Genomic DNA, 18,309 nt, shown 5'->3' with positions numbered 1-18,309 from the left:
TCATTTTATTTCCTTTCTGGCGCTCAAACACGACGTGGTCAGATCTCAAATGTAGGTGAAGTGGAACTGAACAGAAATGTAGCAGATAATATCGAGGGCAATCTTGGACGTTACAACGGAGCAACAGCAAGGAGCGAACATTGTAAATAAGCGCTATTGCATTATGAAGAATTGCAAAGTAGAGTGCATTTAGAAAAAATCTAGTACGATATGATAGCTACATGCACCAGTATGGAATAGGGGAGGGGGGATGGATGACTTAAATGCAGGCAACCACAGCCGAGAGCTGGCAGTGACTGAGTTCTGCTCGCTGATGCACTCGCAACGGCTACTGCGAACTGCCTGTCGGATGTGCTGCACTGGTCAGTTGGTTGCGGTTCAGTGGTCAGTGGCTGGAATGAATGAAGAGCGCATGCATAGGGACCCTTGGCCTTATTTTCGTTGCCACTTGTAAATCATTTTTTATATTTTTATTTTTATTTCAATTTTTATCTTTGCAAACTTTTCATATATTTTTCGTGCATATGTGACTGTAGCCGTGTGCTGCGCGTGTGTGTGTGCACCATTCATTTTGAGAGAATATTTAAATTGCTACACAGCGCTCTTCGGCTTGCAGTTATTTCCAGAGCGATTTTTTTTGCTCGTCTGCCGGCATGCTTTTAATGCACATACATAAATACGAGTACTTGATGCGATTATGGTAATTTTATTATTTTATATTATGAATAAAATATGCACATATCTGTAAATAAATCGGAGAAAGGAAAGCTGTGCGCAGCTGAGGCGAAAAGCGTGGAGTGCAGTCAAATTTTAAGGGCACAACTGGCCACAAAGCAAAAAAAGTATCAAATCGGGAGCAATCATAATAGGTTAGCAATAAAAGTGTGCCAGAGTGTGGAGGTTGTGTGGCAACCAAAAATTAAGTTTTGTTTATGCGCAAGCGAAAACGAGCACAGTTCAAGCCATGCAAAGAGGAGTGAAATTCCATGTAAGTGAATAACCTGGGAAAATACTGTAGCGAATTGTAAGCTATGTTTAGTTTTGAGTGCATTTGGCAAATGTTACTAGTGTTATTTATATTATTCAATGACGCCACAGACAGACGTCACAGAGTCTCCTCTACAAAGAAAAACCCATGAATTGTCCACTATAGCTGTACTTAAGGTCAAATATTTATTGCAGCAATTTTACTGTAATGATTGTCATTCTCAATTTCATATTTTTAAACTTGTAGTAAGAGTTAGTTGCATAGCATTTGCTGATTAGTTGTTGGTCCTTGATTTGGCTTTAGCTAGATTTTTATGTTAGCGAGCGAAGTCTAGGAGGATGGAGTCATATGTAGAAGTTCACGTAATACCCCTGACAGACGGCGGTGTTAACTCGGAATAACTGCTTTAATCGGGGTAATTCGAGAGTTATCTCAGTTAACTCAGTTTACTAACTCCCATTTAATCCTCAAAATTTTAGAGAGTTAGTGGGAGTTCGTGGCATTTTCGTTGGCAACATTGTTAAACATGGCCGCTTTTAACCCATTGTGAATGAAATTATGCAATACTGACATAAGTTTTTCAATTAAATGTAAACAAAAACATACGCATGCTAATTTTTTCTAAAATGGAAGTTATAATAACACTGTAAAAGTTTTTTTCCAAAAAAAAAAAAAGACAAGACCAAATTCGACGGTTTCCCCCTATTTCGGGTCCTACGAATCGAACAGCATCATTACTTTTTTGAGTTACAATCATGGTTTCATACAAAATTTTTTTTTGAACTTTTTCATCAAAGTGGCCCATTGTAAGAGAAAGGCACTTTTTTCTTCGGTCTCTAACTTTTTTAATGTTGACTTTTTTGGTAAACTTTCTTTGGCAAAGCTTCTCAGAATAAGTCTGTCTTTAAGTTCTTAGAGGACTGTAAACCCCAAAATCAATGTTTTTTGTGTCCTTATAGCCAATATGTCGCAAAAACTGAAATTTAATCCATTTTTTAATGTTTTTGCCCTCAGGTTTCGTCAATATTTTAATTTACCCTTTGATACTTATACATTAAGTGACATCTTGTAATAGTAAGAAACTTAAGCAAAGACAACGTTCTGAGAAAACTAACCATTAGAAAAAAAAAACTTAACAAAATTTGTATTTTTTAAAAAAGCTACACTAACTATGTTTGTATGCTATTTTATTCTTTTTGTATCTTATAACTGTTATCAATAAGTATCATAAATTTGTACACAATATTTAAATTAAATTTAATAAGACATCTATCAATATCCAACACAAATCAGCAAGCAACGAGTCAAGTTTTTTTCCGCTGTACCAATGCTCAAGGGGGCGGCGACTTGATGAAATCTTTCTCCATGCTCATCGGATTCAGTCGGAACTTGCTGCTCAAAATGGTCCTTGTGATGGTGAAAGAAATAAATTTTTAAGGACATATTCACACCTATTTCTTCAAAAGCGTCTACCATGTCATATACATATTTTTTCCAATCTTCAGACCGGTGCATTCCTAAGCAATGGTTTATAATGTGATGGGGTGTCACTTAATGTATAATTATCAAAGGGTAAATTAAAATATTTACGAAACGTGAGTGCAAAAACATTAAAAAAATGGATTAAATTTCAGTTTTTTTTACATATTGGCTATAAGGACACAAAAAACATTGATTTTGGGGTTTACAAACTAAGAACTTAAAGACGGACTTATTCTGAGAAGCTTTGCCAAAGAAAGTTTACCAAAAAAGTCAACATTAAAAAAGTTAGAGACCGAAGAAAAAAGTGCCTTTCTCTTACAATGGGCCACTTTGATGAAAAACTTCAAAAAAAATTTTGTATGAAACCATGATTGTAACTCAAAAAAGTAATGATGCAGTTCGATTCGTAGGACCCGAAATAGGGGGAAACCGTCGAATTTGGTCTTGTCTTTTTTTTTTTGACTATCACAGTGTAATAACGTATTTATATCTATTTTTTTAATAATTAGTGATTTTGTACTATTTGTACGCCTAACAACCGCAATAATTGCTTTCTATCCAATTTTATTTCACCAAAATGGAAATATTGTTGCCAATCAGCTGTTATGGGAGTTTATAACTCGCTTTGCTGCCGTCTGTCACCCACAAAATTGGAACTGATTAAAAGCGCAAATAACTTTGCCGTCTGTCTAGCGTATAAGTGAGGAAAGTTTCTGACTGTCATTCACTTGGGAGTGGCCTGGAATGATTCTTTTACATTTGGCTCAAGCAGCTAACGACTTCCGGTCTTAGACCAAGTATCCTCTGGGTAGCCAACAGACATCCGTTTGGAGGCGAGCTAAAGTGAGAAGGCGAAACCCGCTTATGCGGTTGTGCGTAGGGTTTGGGACCCACCACATAAAAACACCCCCCAATGAAAAGGAAGAAACAGCCTCGGATGAGAGACCCCAATTTTGATGACGACCACTGCAAACGTTTAAAGGACTACGAATTAAGGGCATGCACCTGGAATGTCCGGACCCGTAATTGGGAAGGTGCCTCTGCCCAGCTGGTTGATGTCCTCGTAAGAGTAAAGGCTGACATCACCGCAATCCAAGAAATGCGATGGACGGGACAAGGACGGAAGAAGGTGGGTCCTTGTGATATATAAAGGAGCGCAAATTTGGTGTGGGATTCGTGGTGGGAGAGAGACTCCGTCGTCGAGTCCTGGCATTCACTCCGGTGGATGAACGTCTAGCCACAATCTGTAAATGTATGATGTATGTGTAAATCTCTGCAGATATTATTTAAGTCCTGGCATTTTGAGCGCAAAACTATCTAGCTAGTCGCAGCCACTTTTATTGCACTTTTTAGCTGCGCTCTTTACAAACGACATAAATGGTGTTAATTGTGCAACTAATTTCATAAACTGCATAACTTTCATTTAATTAAGACACCTATGTATGTCTGGATGCGTGAATATGCGCCTTCTGACTGCTTTCGACATTTGCTCCAACTGTCAACACTAGCAGAGTTTTAGCCTTTTCCAGCAAAAAAAAAAAAAACACACACTCAAGCAATTAAGTGTGTGTGGCTTGTGGCATGTAGCAGCTCTTTGAATGCAGATAGTATATCCATATGGGCCCATGCAGTATGAATGCAAACTTTTGGCTTGTGCAACAATTAACGTCTGCGCGCATGCCGCTAGCCGCACAGCCAGTTCAAAGCTTATGAAGTGGCTGCGTCGATTGTGGAACCAACTTTTTAATTGAATTAAATTTCAAGTATGAAATCTAGACTACAGACACCTACACTTTCATGCAATGACTCCTAACACTAGGCGGAGGAGACAGCGCGATATTACCCACACAATTAGGAAAGCGGCTGTGAGGCAATGCAATGTAATGGGTCACAAATCAGCGATCCAAATGCGTAGTTGACTAAATACATAGCGCCTTGTCGGTTGTGCGTTGTGTATGAGTAAGGAAATTCCATTGCTGCTAACCAATTTTAAACTGTTCACTCGGCTGCTCGCATACTGTGGCAAGTGAGCGTGCGGTGCATGATGTCAAAGTTCATACAAACACATAATGCGATTATATTACGTCTTAGGGCATGCAACAATACCTTCCTGTGTGCGCACAATGCGTGCTTGTCTATTTTGGCTTGCCGTTGCTAGTGTTGAAACTGTCTACCATTGCCGAGTACACAGTGCAATGCAACATGTTGTGGCGCCTCCATTCGCACTTGGCTAACCGCTCAGTGCTGCTGGCAGTTTTGGTGCGCACGCATTGTATGAGTCAACAGGATCCCTGGCATACACGCATACACGCGTGCATATATACATATATATATGTATATATAATGTAAATAATATCCTTGTTCACCTACATCTATTTAGTTGCGTGCTTTTGTGTAAGTGAATGAAAGCGCAAAGTTGTGCTTTTATATCAAGTTGTTTTTGTTAAGCAGTAATTGCATCGCTGACAACTTTAAAAACTACTTGATTTTTGCTATTTCTGAATTGTTGTTATTGCCACTGTCTCAAAACCTCCTTTGGTTTAAGTTTTGTTCTAAGCAATATGTTAGATTAGTTTCAAAGGTGACAGGTGTCGTGATGACTTGATGTTTCCATAAGGCCTTCTACGGAAACAACATGCTATGGTAGTTTGATCTCTTTTAAGTGCATGTGCCCCGACCTCTTGTGTTCCACTTTGGGCCAAAAAAATCTCGCCATCGAGCACGTTCTGGTTGTTAACCAGCATTTACCGAGCTCACGAGATGTTCTGTAATCCTGCCCTAGAGCAAAAGAAGACAGCGGAGCCCCGGCTCTTCCCCAACATGCTGAAATAAGACGACGGGTGCCCTTTCTTGCGAGCGAATGACCTCAGCTAGCTTTCATTAACTAGTTACATTATGTGCCTAACAGCACACATTCCGCGCTCAGGGCCATGGGATTTACTATGAGAGTGGATACTCACCTTCAGGATACACTTCAGAGCAGTTCATCTACCGCTACCTTAATTGCAGACACTTCTGCTTAGAAAAGCAATATGTTACACAGAAAATATAGGTTTGTTTCAGTTAAAGGATCTTTGGTTCAAAGAAACTGTGTTGGATTTATCCAATATCAAGAACATTAGCGCTGTAAAGAGGGACCCATGTCTCTCACCCTCGACGCATCTCTCAAGTTAGTTAAAACTGTGTTTTATTTGCGTCCGCATTCACCCATTATACGGACCTTTCCTCAGCAAATTTTACTCGCTGAAAAGGAATTTAGTGACAATGAAGATGTTGTATTACTCTCAATAGCTCTACATTAGGTAAAAAAACGAATTTAAATTTATAAAGAGTGTAGTATTTTAGGTCTGCTACATATGGTACATACAAATTTGGAGAGTAGAAGGGAAAGAACTTTATTGGAACAACTGCGACTATCAGAAACTTCATCCATATGCCAGCTCAACATCTTAGATGTTGACGTTGGTCAAGTGGTGGCAAGTGCTCAACTCTGTAATGGAGGTCATTGCAAGTACATACATATGTATGAAGTGGAAGTTTTAGAACGTTAAAGTTATCTTAAAGTGATAATCAGTAAAAAAATAGGGAGTGTAAACACAATAAAGAATTTTTCCTTCACCAAGGTCTACAAACTGAAAAAATACACACATACATTTGGTTAATATAGACATCTGTCCCATATGCACTTGCGGCTAAATATAAGCTAGCATAGTTAGCGAAGCTCTTTGAAGTTTTACTATCGCGATAAAAAATCGGAAGCTTTGCGTGAATGCCGTCAACTTCAGCAAAATAAAGAACAACAACAACCGCAACAAACTCATAGAAGCCATTCCTCCGCTACTAAATCGCACATATTGGTCACTTCCGCTGCTGTGCGCAATATTCAATTCGCGGCATGCCACACCACACGGCGCATTTATGCCATTCATGTGCTACATTTGCGCACATGGCGTGTTTGTTTTGTTGTTGCTTTTGCATAAGCTCCCAAATTACGTTTACAGCCGAGAACAAAGTCAGCCGGCCTAGCGTGCTGGAGGAAGGCGCTGCTGCCAGCAAACTTTATATCCATAATTAAAAGCTAACAAAGCGGTGAACATAAAAATAAATGAACTCACCGAGCTCCGCTTTTAGCACATCATCAGCGCCAGTGGATGCCGCCGCTGTGGTCAAAGCCACTGTGCTGCTGCCCAACACGGTGTAGTGCTTATCGTCGGCAATGTTGGCCACGTCGTTCGCATCCTCGTACACATCCTCGTCGCTGCTGTCGCTGTTGTTGCTGCCTTTATTGATGGCGTCCAGTTGGCCATCATCGCCATCATCGTCATCAGCGTTAGCATCGTCATCATAATCATCATTTTTGTCACTGCGAATGACATGTGACACGGCGGCAGCTGCCTCCACTGTTGCTGCGGCAAGTGATTGAGCGTTTGTGGCTTTTGTTGTTGGCGGTAATGATGTCGATGATGTCGCCGCTATCGTTGTTGCCTTTATTGCTGGTGATGAATGCGCCGACCTGCCGGCATTTTGTTGAGTAAGCAACATTTTCGTGCCACCAAATGACACAGTTCTCTCGTCGGCGTCGCTACTTTGTTGCTGGCTGCCGCTGGTGCTGTTTTTATTATTGTTAGTGCAACTGCTAGCTGTGGTGGGGCCATCGCTGCCTTCGCCACCAGTTATGGGACTTAAATCCTCATAATGCATTGAGTTTGTTGCACTGCCGGAGGCTGCCGCACGCATTCCAATGGCTGTCTCATCAAAATTATAGCCATCATAATCGCGTACAGCATTTTCAGCGCTTTTGTTGCTGCTGTTAATGTAGCTATTGCTTGCTTGAGCAATCACTTGCGTCACAAAATCGGAATATTGTTGCAATTCCGCTAGCAAGGCGTCCTGTGTTGGCAGCGTTAGTGACAACTGCGCCGCTTGTCCGTTGGGATGTGTTCTTTCGATTTCGGAAACATTTTCCAGACGTTGTAAGCGCTGTTGTTCGCGTTTTCGATTGTAATACTCGTAATTGGATGTGGCTTTGAGAGTCTGTTGGCTGACATCGTCCAACTCTTTGCCATCTTCTTTGTCGGTTGAAAGTTCCTGCATTCCAGCAAACTCAGTGGCGACCTCGTCATTGCTCATCATGTCACATTCTAGCGCATGTACGATGCGCTCTTCTTCTCGAAACTGCACTTTCTTTCGTGTTTGTGGAAGTGGAATGTAAAATTGCGATTTGGTTGTGGGGGAGGGGGTCACTGCGGCTGTGCGGCGTTGATTACTTGGTGTCGATGCCTTTGCGCCAATACTAGAAGTGCTAGCAGTTAATACTGGTTGCTGATCCTTGGCTATTGGCGATTCGGCACCGCTCTCCGAGGTGCTGGATGTTGGACGTTTCAGTATCGATTTGATGTTTTGGTTTGGTGTGACTGTCAATAGCAAAACACGATCTCCATCTAGAGCGATAGCAGACGATTTGCTAGCTTCACTCTTAGATCGGTTGTGTTCGGCTTCGCTTTCGGCGCTTTCACTCGATTCAGATTTGCGTAGTCGTGACGGTCGACTTGGATGTGCTGATGCGGGGGTCGTGGGTGTGTCGTGAGATTTCACTTGTTTTTCATCTATTCTCCGTTTTGACTGCTGTTTGCTCGTGGACATTTTCGACATTTCCGAGACTATAAGGTTCTCGTAACTGTGTCCATCCTCGCTTTGTTTGATTAATGATTTGGTTGTAGATTTGCCACCCAAGCTAATGCGTTGCCCCGCAATTGCTTGAACATTATGGTAGTTACGTTTGCCACGTATTTCTTCATCATATGAGCTGCTACCATCTTCCTCGCTGAGGTTTACACACGTATTTGGCGCGCCAGCTGTGCGACTCTCACGTCGCAATACCGTTGTTTTGTTTTCTGCCTTTGATTTCGAAGCTCGTAACGTTTGCGCTACTTGATTATTGCTGGCGGCAGTCATGCGTGAACCGCCAACTACCAGGTTGGAGGCAAATGGTGGCGCCTCTTCGGTGAGGGCGGCATCTGCCACATTAAAGTCGTCATTTGGTGGCATGAACTCATTCTGCGAAGCGGAGTTGGCGCCAGAGCCAGTAGTTGGGGTGGATATTTTACTGCGTGTTGGCGTTGTGGGTGTTGTTGTGCCACTACTGGAAGATTGGTTGTGTGAGATCAGATCATATGGATTTACATTGCAGCGTAATATGGAACGCCGCGTGGCATTAACCTCGCCACTGATTGCGCCGGAGGCATTTAAAAGCGTATCTGTGTCCTCTACCAACCAACAATCGGACTCCTCTCGTATACCCCCACAGGACACATTCTGCTTTTGGTACGATCCTGGCAACTGACCACATTTACGGCTGCGTCCACGTACGGGACTTGCACTTTTGCCGCGGCCACGCAGTTTATCCTTATCTCGTGTGCTACCTGCCGCATCGCGTCCACCCCCACCGCCGTTACTGCTACCCGGTTCGGGTGACAGCAGACGCGTGCGCCGCATCAAATCATACGGATCTTTTTGCGGGTCAAGTATGGTGGGGCGTGCTTTTTTCGTAGTGCTTACCACTCGTACTGTGGCAGCCCCACTACTACGCATTTTTGTCGTGGCCAACATACCGCCGGTCGCGAGACGCATAGTGCCACCAATAGGCGTCAAGGGCAGGCGTGAACCTTTACACTTTTTACATACGCTCGCCTTCTTCACATCGCGTTTGGTGCCGTTCAAGTACTCGGGACACGAACAGATGACCACCGCCATCGGTTGCATGTAATTGCCGGGTGACGATGATGCCTGTGGCATAAAGTGATGGTATGAGGGGCGGGCGGGTATGCCACGTACGGTGCCATAGATCCATGGCTCTGCGTATTTCATAGAGCGCGAAAGGGAGCTTGGTATATACTCATAACCGCCATTGACACCACCGCCGCCACCACCATTGCCAATGTGGTAATCACTTAGTTGCAGTGTGGGTAAATGCATTGTTGCTGCCACTGTCTGATATTGCTGCACGTGTACTTGGTGGCGACCAAAGAGATTTGCATTATATGCTGAATCTTGTGTTATTTTTGTTTTCGTTTTTGTTATTGTCTGTCTAGTTATTGCAGTGGCAATGTGCTCTGATTGTTGTAGGCCTGTCACCGTTGCACTGGACTCAGTAAAGGTGCTTGTGGGTGTCGCTGTTGTAGTGTTGCTGCTCTCTGTGGTTTTCGTAATCTTGAGCCGTTGACTCCAGGTTTTCTTTGATTTGTCATACATCGGCGGATACTGAAAGAGACAAGAGAAAGAGTAAAACAAAACAAAAGTGAAAGATCAAGATTTGGTGATTGCGTTATTAAAGGTGCGGGGTGTGAGAGGCTTTTGCATTGCCAAGCAATTGGCTGCCATTAATTTATAGAATAACTCGTATTTATTTGGCATACGGCAGTTGGTTCGTACTTTGTTTGCAATTTTGTACGTGCCGAAGGTTCGGTACGTGGTAATGTTGCAGCAAAAGTATGGAGAGAGCGTCTCTGCTGTGTAAATGGTCGGCCCCAAGGGCAATATGAGTAAACTGCGGCTGTGCTGGATTTTCTTCTACCACCTCTGTTGCAACGGCAGAGTTTCTGGTTTGGCAGCCAATTGCTTAACTGTGGATTACCATGGCTTACCTTGTTGTTTTTGCGCACATAATCTCAATTGGAAGAGCTCTTGCAAGTTTTCACTGAGTTGTTGCATTCAAGTAAATCACAATCAATAACAGTAAACTGAAAATGAAATAAGCAAAAAAAAAATTAATAAAACATAGAAGAGATTAAATTTGCAATAAAAAATGGAATGTGATTAAAGCTTCTTCTCTGTCTACAGAATTATAAATTGCAACATTGTAGTCCCTGGTCAATATGAATGCAAGATCGTATTAAAATGCGTTGTACTTGTAATTTTACATTGCCTCGTGTTTCACACACGCACATTTAATAAGCTGCTCAGCAATTCAGCCAAGGTTAGTAAAATACGGAAGTGAATGAGACGCTGTGAAGCTGTATTCACTTCCGCAATCTGGAAGAATTTTTTCTCACTGTGCAAAGCTAATTTTATTGCTAATGAAAATGTAATCGAAAGAGTCAACAACGTTACGAATATTAAATATGGGCTTTTTATAGTAAATACTAACATAATTTTTTCTTGAAAGAAGGGACTAAACGTACCTTTACATAAGTTAGAACACAGTTTCTTAATTTACAATGATTATATATGTAGAAGTCATAAGTACGTCATAGCACATTCATTAATTGTATAGCTCATAGAGCGATATGATATATGGTACTCATGTACATATGTACAGGTCTTACACTCTTACACAGGTCACATACTATGTTCAAATATTTTGTAACTTCAAATAATTGTATAGTGTAAAATGGAGTAAAGTGGAAACGAAGACTGGTTGTGGTTCTCCTTTCCCCATTTTTGAATTTTGAATATTAAATGATGCTTGTATATCTCAGTATTAGTCGTTTTAAAGAACACCGTTACATTCATGCATACGGTGGATCCATATTATAATCGAACACACTTTCACGAAATTAATTGTGACACAGAACTACTCAGAAATAATCAAATATCTAATTTTTTTCGCATTTAATCATGAAGGTTTCAATTAAATATCATTTAACAATAATATAACATTTCATTTCATAACTGTAGTTCAGACACTACATCTAATGAGCGAGAAGAGCGATCGGTGTATTGAGAAAATATTCTTAACTCGTAACACTCGAGTATATGGTCTTCGGATCAAATTTGAGGCATTTAAAATAAATTTTCCTTCAAAAAATTTGGAATTTAATATTTTAAGACAATTATTTATTTCAGAAACTAAAAAGGTACTAACTATTTAGTGCTCATATATTTGCGTCTCTTCTTGTTATAGATTGTTTACATCTAAGGTCAAATTCGACCCATTGTGAACAAAAGCTCTATTTTTGGCTTTTTCAACACCGGTAAAATCCAAATTAATAAAATAATTTTTTGTACTTTTACATCGATGAATGCCTAGAATAATTACTAAATACAGTTTTCAATTACATTTCCCAACTCACATTTTTTTTACAATTGTACCTAGTATACAATGATTACATACTAACAACAATTCAATTCTAATAAGTTAAAAATAATAATTAAAAGCTAAATGTTAGAAAAATTCATTTTCAACTGAATTCACACCAAGATCACGGTGAAGGTCAGCAGATCTAATATACCAAGGAGCATTAACTATACTTCTTAGTATTTTGGAAGAGCTGAATGCAGGCAATACGGTTTTGACTTAACCCTTTCATGCCAAATGTTGCCTATAGGCAACATTGTACTTATTGGCTTCTAACTCTCGTTATTTAAATATTTTTGACCAGCGGTTTTTTCAATTATGTAGACTTATGTGTTGTGCAAGCTTACAGTTACATTTTTTGTATTCATTCAGTAGGCCTTCTCCGCAGAGTGGAATTGTCAAAATCGGTTTCGCGAAAAAGTTATACTGAAGTGTTTATACAAAAAGTGCTCAAAAACATAAAAAAAATTGTTTTATTTTAAAACAAAATGAACTATATAAATAAGTAAAGATAAGAGAGTTATTTAAAAAAAAAAATTTCACGAAAAAAGTGTTTAGTTTTTTTATAATAATCTAATTTGTGCCTATAAGCAACATCCTGTAACTAATGAACCAGGATACATAGGACTTTGAAATTTTTATCACTACATATTTGAGTTAAGACTAATATATATCTGTCCTAAAAAAAATGTTAGCTCCGCCCATTTTAATTCTGACATGAAAGGGTTAAGCAACCACATAGTTGAGCTCCATCGATTGAAAGCGTGGATCTCCTACCGAACAGATGGTAAAACTTAGCAAACTTTTAAATCAAGCTCACTCCTTTTTTCTTGACATGTTCTTTTCAGCGAAGCTTAGCATCGAGGGTGATTCCTAGGTACTTAGCATTATTGTGATGTGGTATAGGAGTAACATTTATATAAATGGGATGGTATGATGTTTTTTTAAGTATAGTCTACGTGCATTGATTTCGAATCGTTTAATTTACAAATGATATGATGAATTTTACACCATGTTTCGCAATTTTTTAACTGACATCGACATAAAGAAATTATCGCTTTTATCGCTTTACGTTACCCAGGTTTTTTGAGCTGATTTTAGCAATATTTGTTATACTTAAAGGTTACGCGAATGTGCGGCTCGCAACTGCTTGCTACTACCCTTTATTTTTACCTTTTATTTCTACCCTACTATTTTTTATTTCTTATATTGGACTAGTATTCAATTAATAATTTTAAAAACATTAAACAATGTATAAATTTATTTACAACAGCTTTGATTAAAAATAACACAAAGTTTTTTCTAACAGTAACCCAGTGCTAAAATATACGCATAAAATAAAAAACATGGGCTTGGATTTAGAGTTTGTAAGGCGCCCAGAATTAGGGGACGACATCTATGTCCCACCGTTTTGATCAAAATGAGTTAAGCGACCTCAGCAATGATCTCAACATTTCAAAGGTAGCTTCTGAAATTTTAGTCTCTAAGTTGGAGGAAAAGAATTTAATCGAAAAAGGAACTAAGATTACTTCAAATTTAAATCAAAATGTTTGGCGCTTATTTATTGATAGCTCAAAGCAAAGTTTGAAATGTATCCTTTTACACAATGGAAACAAATATGGTTCAATACAAATTGGTCATGGTAATGACAAAAATAAAGTATACTGGGAATCAATAGATCATTTGTGTGGACTTAAAAATGCTAAGCTTCCTTCAGGGTCAGTAGAGGGGTTTCACCAAATATACATGCTTTCTGTGCTTCTGTGATAGCAGAGATCAAAATAAAATAGTGGTCTAAGACATGAACCCTAGAAGTGGGAAAAACATAACGTTTAGTAAGAAAGTTTTAGTTTTGAAAAAGCCTACGTTGTAATCTTATTATTATCATAGTACACTAAAGGACTATATGAAATGTCAATAGTTCGAATATTGCTATACATATTTATCAAGTCAGACTAATAAGGAAAGGACCTTGTCTGCAATCTATTATATAACATTAAGATGTATTTCTGAGAAAATTTCAGGAAGAGAATAAAAGAGTTAAATACTACTATTCGCTCAAATTGCTCATTGTTCTAATTTAATCTTTTTTGTTAAATGAATTTTATATGGAAAATAATCTTGCCATACACCTACAAGGCGTTGTATAATGGAACAATGTAAAAGAGTTTGCAACAACAACAATTGGCAATGCAACAAACACTTTTGGTGAGTTCGTGTTTTTTGTGCCTTGCAGAAATTGTATTAAGTGGAGGAGCGAAATGGCATGCAGCAACATGAAATTGTATTGCTGAAGTGTTGTGGTGTAAACTCGAAAATATATTCAACAATGCAGTGAGTGAAACGAAGAGAAATGAGAAAAATAGTGTATGTAGGTGTAACGGTGATATTAACAATAAGAGAAATACTAAACCAAGCAGCAACAACTGCAACAATGGCGTACAGCATTTAACAAAGTTTTGAAGTGTTGCATGTTGGATGTTTAAGAAGAAGAAAGGACTATGTGTTAAACAACAACAAAATAAATAAATGTAGCGTGCTACAACAACCAACAGTGAATATAATAAATGTTGCAGCGATTCAAAATGTGCCGGGAAATTGTATTACACGGTGCGGGGTCGCGGTAAACAACACTACCGCGCCAACAAAAGCAACAAACTAACAACAAAAACAGCGAAAACACGGCGAGCTTTGCCTAAGCGTAGATGACAACGAAAAGAGATAGAATGGCATCCGACAAAGAGCGAAAAAATTGGTATAAATTATATGAAGCAAATAGAATAAAGAGGAGTATAAAGACGAACGAATAAGCAAAGTTGCGTATCCTGCATTTTGATTAATATCCGGCGCACAGCTGCAAGCGCGTATAAGCTTCCGAGAGAGTGAGTCTTAAGTGGGCGACTACAGCGACTACTGGAGCGCTGACAAACAGGCGGCAACCAAAGTGGTCACCCGCTAGAGCATACAGGGCGCATACAATGGACAAAGCGTGACCAACAATATGATATTGCATTGTAGACACAGCCAACAACAACTGCAGCATACATCAACCAAGCGCACAGACACCTTTCCCAAGACGGGTTATGGGCATGTAGAGTGAACCCGATGCGCCATTCATCAAACAAAAATAAACAGAATGAAAAGTAGGAAAAATACTTGTTGCCAGCGGTCATTCGAGCAACTTTATTGTGGCAGCAAACTTGGTAAGAACAACAGCAATGGCACTATCTACTTTGATGTGGGTGTCGCTGAATAGAAAAATTCAAACACACATACATATAGCACTACTTAAAGATGTGTTGTAAGAGCAGAAAAACATAACGGAACTTACACAACCGAGTTAACAACATTGCTCTCGATCTGGGCCAAAACTATGTAGCTACGTGTGCTCCGGCAGTTGCTTACCAAGTTTGCGCCGTCATGTAAGCGTACAAGGAAGTCTGTAAATAGAAGGGCGAAGCGAAGACGAGGAATAAAAAACTTTTCGTTTGTATTGAATACTGTCGAATTCTGTGCATGGTGGAGGGGCAGAGTGAGCGCAACGTAGGTATAATGAAATTCGTAGAAAAAGTGTAATAAATTGAAAGTCCAGGTCCAGTTCCAGCAACTGCAGCAGCGACAGCCTCAGCTTACATATTTGTTATGATGCTTTTATTGTTGCTGTTGTGCCACACTTTCAGCGCAACTTAATGCCCGCGTTGCACATGAACTGGCGAAATTTATCAACAATTTGCGGTGTTGTTATCAAAGTGGCTCACACTTTGGAGGGCGTGCAGCGGCGAGAAGCGAAGCGTAGATGAACTATTGCAACTGTGAAACCAGTACTCATTTTTACGTTTTCTTAATGATAATGTTTCACTACTTGTTCCGTGCACATAATTTGGGAACTAGTAGTCCTCGAAGCAATAGTTATGATGACTCTGAGTTATCAAAAAAAAGGTCACGTCTATAACTTTTTTAAATAATTCAATAAAACTGGCTTATTACATCTGACTGGTTAGAATTGTGTTCAGTGTTTTCTTTCAAAATCTTTCATGCATCAGATAAGATTATTGTTCTTTTGAAGATCCGAAGTTTACCTTTTAGAACATCCGTATTATAAGCCAACCGAAAAATGTTATGCACTATTAAAATTAGGGGAAGTTGGATTCGCTCACATTTTTAATTGGTATACACACAATTAACAACTTTGTACTTATAACCTTTTATCACCCAGTCCAATGTTGAAATTTGATGGAATATGGCATGAAGATTAATTTCGAAAAACAGTAAGTAATGGGAATATCCACACAGATCTTGATATCTCTATAGTAAAAATTGAGATAGAGGACAGCAAAATGAAATATGTTTCTAAACTTCGTGAACATCCAAAACCCTTGGCTAATGCCTTGGCACATTCCTGCAATCAAACGCGATTAAAAAGAAGAGATCAGTCTACTAGAGAGCAACGTTCTACCGAAACAACACAACCATATTCTTGAGCTTCTTTAATTTTAAATAGGTTTAAGTTTCAATACTTATTGCTAGGCTTTAACAGAGCAGCTCCAAGAAATAAAGAAATAATGAAGAAAAAAACTGATCAAATACAGTATAGTCTCGAAAAGTAAATTCACAGAAAGTAAATAATCGCGGAAAAGTTAATCACCTTTAAGATTACACATGCACCTCGAAAAAGTAATTTTTTTAATTTACTTTTCAGAGAGTGTGATAAAAAATTCGAAACGAAGCAAGCAGCGTTTTTTACGATGTTGCAAAAACACTTACTCTCTTGTTTATCGCGTCTTTTTAGTAAATAAACTCTCCTACTTGATCCACTGGTTTAAAAATGAAAACGATGTAAATCAGGAGTCAGACTTTTTGAATTGTCGTACAAAAATGGTCAGAAAATATATTGCAAAGAAAAAAAAAACAAAGAATATTCAAGATTTTTTCTCTTCATAGTAAATACATATGTATGTATGTAAATGTAAATATGTTTTTCATGTAAATCCATATGTTTTATTGAAGCAAATAAATTAATGAATTTTTTAAGTTTAAAAATGCATTTAATATTATAAAAACAGATAATTTATGTATATATTTGGAAAAGTAAATTATTCGAAAAAGTAAATTACCCAAAATACCAATCGATTTACTTTTCGAGAGTATACTGTACTGATAAAACGATCGATTTTGTCGTGTATGATGATCTTATATTCTAAATTGAAGCTTGCATTAGACTGCGGTTAGGCGGCTGCTGCAGTTCAGCCATGAAAAAGGTTATAATGAAAACCATTAGCTGTTCGGAAATTTCCTTCCATTTACTGGAAGACAATAGAAGAATTTTTGCAAAACTAAAGAGCATGTTAGGGATTGGTGGCATTCTAGAAATAATTTATACTCGTGAAGAATTAGAATTATTCGATTGCTTGATAAATAAAATGCGTCTATGGAGTATTTTCAAATCACCAAAACAAGAAAGTTTTAAGAAGACCATAAAGAAAATACTATTGAGGTAGCCTTATGAACCTAAACCCTTTACCCGATCAAATGATTCAACTAATAGCCCCTCTGCACTGAAACGTTTCTCTGCGTCATTCTGTAGGTTGCATTATTTGTGCAAAATTCGTTTTCCAGCATCGTTTCAAGCAAAAGTGTGCGCTGAATTTTGGTTGTGGTAAATACAATAACAGTAATCTACCACACTTTTAGATTCGTCTGTGTGCGCTCTGTGAACGGAAAGTAGCACATATACAACTACAAATGAATGATGCACAGCGGAAAAGTGTTTTTCGTTAGTAGTCGTGTCATGCACAGCTCCTCGCAGCATTATGTTATGCTTTGGTATTTGCTGCCACTGGCCACTTGCTTTTCACTGGCAACCGCTTGCTATTTGCTACTTGCCACCTTTTGCGCAATTGAGCTAAATACAATTTGTCATTGTAAATTTACGTTTATTCTGGAGTATTGGTGTTGCACGGAAACTTTGTCAAGCTCTCACAAATGACCAAGTAAGCTAACAGCGTTGCCGTCTATGCCGCAAATTGCACTGCGAATGGCCACTTACAATCCCATACATTTATATGGATGTATGTTTATGTCGAGAAGAACTTGCAGCTGCTTTCTGATTTCAACTTTTACTAAAGTTGTTTGCGACACTAGACGCTCCTCAGGGATTCTTACACTCTACACACAAAATTTCTGTATACTTAATGAGAAGTTGTTTGAGTTGACCTGGTTTAAAATATTGAAAACTCAGTTGTAATTTGCATTCTGTCAGAGTCCTGAGATTCAAATCGAGGGAGGAAAGTCTTATATACGTGTATTTTGTTGAGATTTGGAGTTTAGTGACCATTTCTACTTTTTAGACAATGAACACACGAATTGCCTCACGTTGTATGTTTCTGGTATTTCCTCATAATGCCTTATTTAACTTACCAAATGGTCGCGTTATTTTTCATAAAAAGGCAGTAGGTTAGGTTAGGTACGAAATCTGCTCCCTTAAAAAGGAAACACACTTATATATTAAGGACAGTCCTGTGTGATGCCATAAAATTCCCTCACTTAAAATTAAGTATCGACAAAGCGCCTAGAACCTATCACAAATCTGCCGAGATTTTTCACATCTATGTCCGCTATTTCGAGAGGATGCCCAAAAATTTGATTAGATCTCGCGAAGGCGAGGCCTTCCAAAAGGAAATGATAGCAAGATTCTACCTCATCCTCTTCCACGCTACTTCTGCAACTGGCATCCGGTCAAATTTTTAGTTTGCCCGCGTGAATC

At 38.9% G+C, this 18,309-nt stretch overlaps 2 protein-coding genes across 4 annotated transcripts in view; one reads left to right on the top strand and one right to left on the bottom strand.

The window, feature by feature from the left end:
• Nucleotides 1-18,309, top strand: part of LOC105211593 (axotactin) — a 336,600-nt gene that overhangs the window by 26,304 nt on the left and 291,987 nt on the right. The window lies entirely within an intron of this gene.
• Myom_0 (Myosin-M heavy chain) overlaps nucleotides 1-18,309 on the bottom strand; it is a 188,910-nt gene that overhangs the window by 38,292 nt on the left and 132,309 nt on the right. For all 3 annotated transcript variants that reach the window (XM_054230126.1, XM_054230127.1, XM_011190729.3), the window contains exons 3-4: nucleotides 10,114-10,209; nucleotides 6,586-9,730 (exon numbers count right to left, since the gene is read on the bottom strand). In XM_054230126.1, the coding sequence (XP_054086101.1) occupies nucleotides 6,586-9,721 (3,136 nt within the window). In that variant the 5' untranslated portion in view covers nucleotides 9,722-9,730; nucleotides 10,114-10,209. The remainder of the gene's footprint in view (nucleotides 1-6,585; nucleotides 9,731-10,113; nucleotides 10,210-18,309) is intronic.

Source organism: Zeugodacus cucurbitae, chromosome 4 (genome assembly GCF_028554725.1).
Source record: "Zeugodacus cucurbitae isolate PBARC_wt_2022May chromosome 4, idZeuCucr1.2, whole genome shotgun sequence".
NCBI classification, from domain to species: Eukaryota; Metazoa; Arthropoda; class Insecta; order Diptera; family Tephritidae; genus Zeugodacus; species Zeugodacus cucurbitae.
This window is presented reverse-complemented; position numbering and strand designations above follow the sequence as displayed.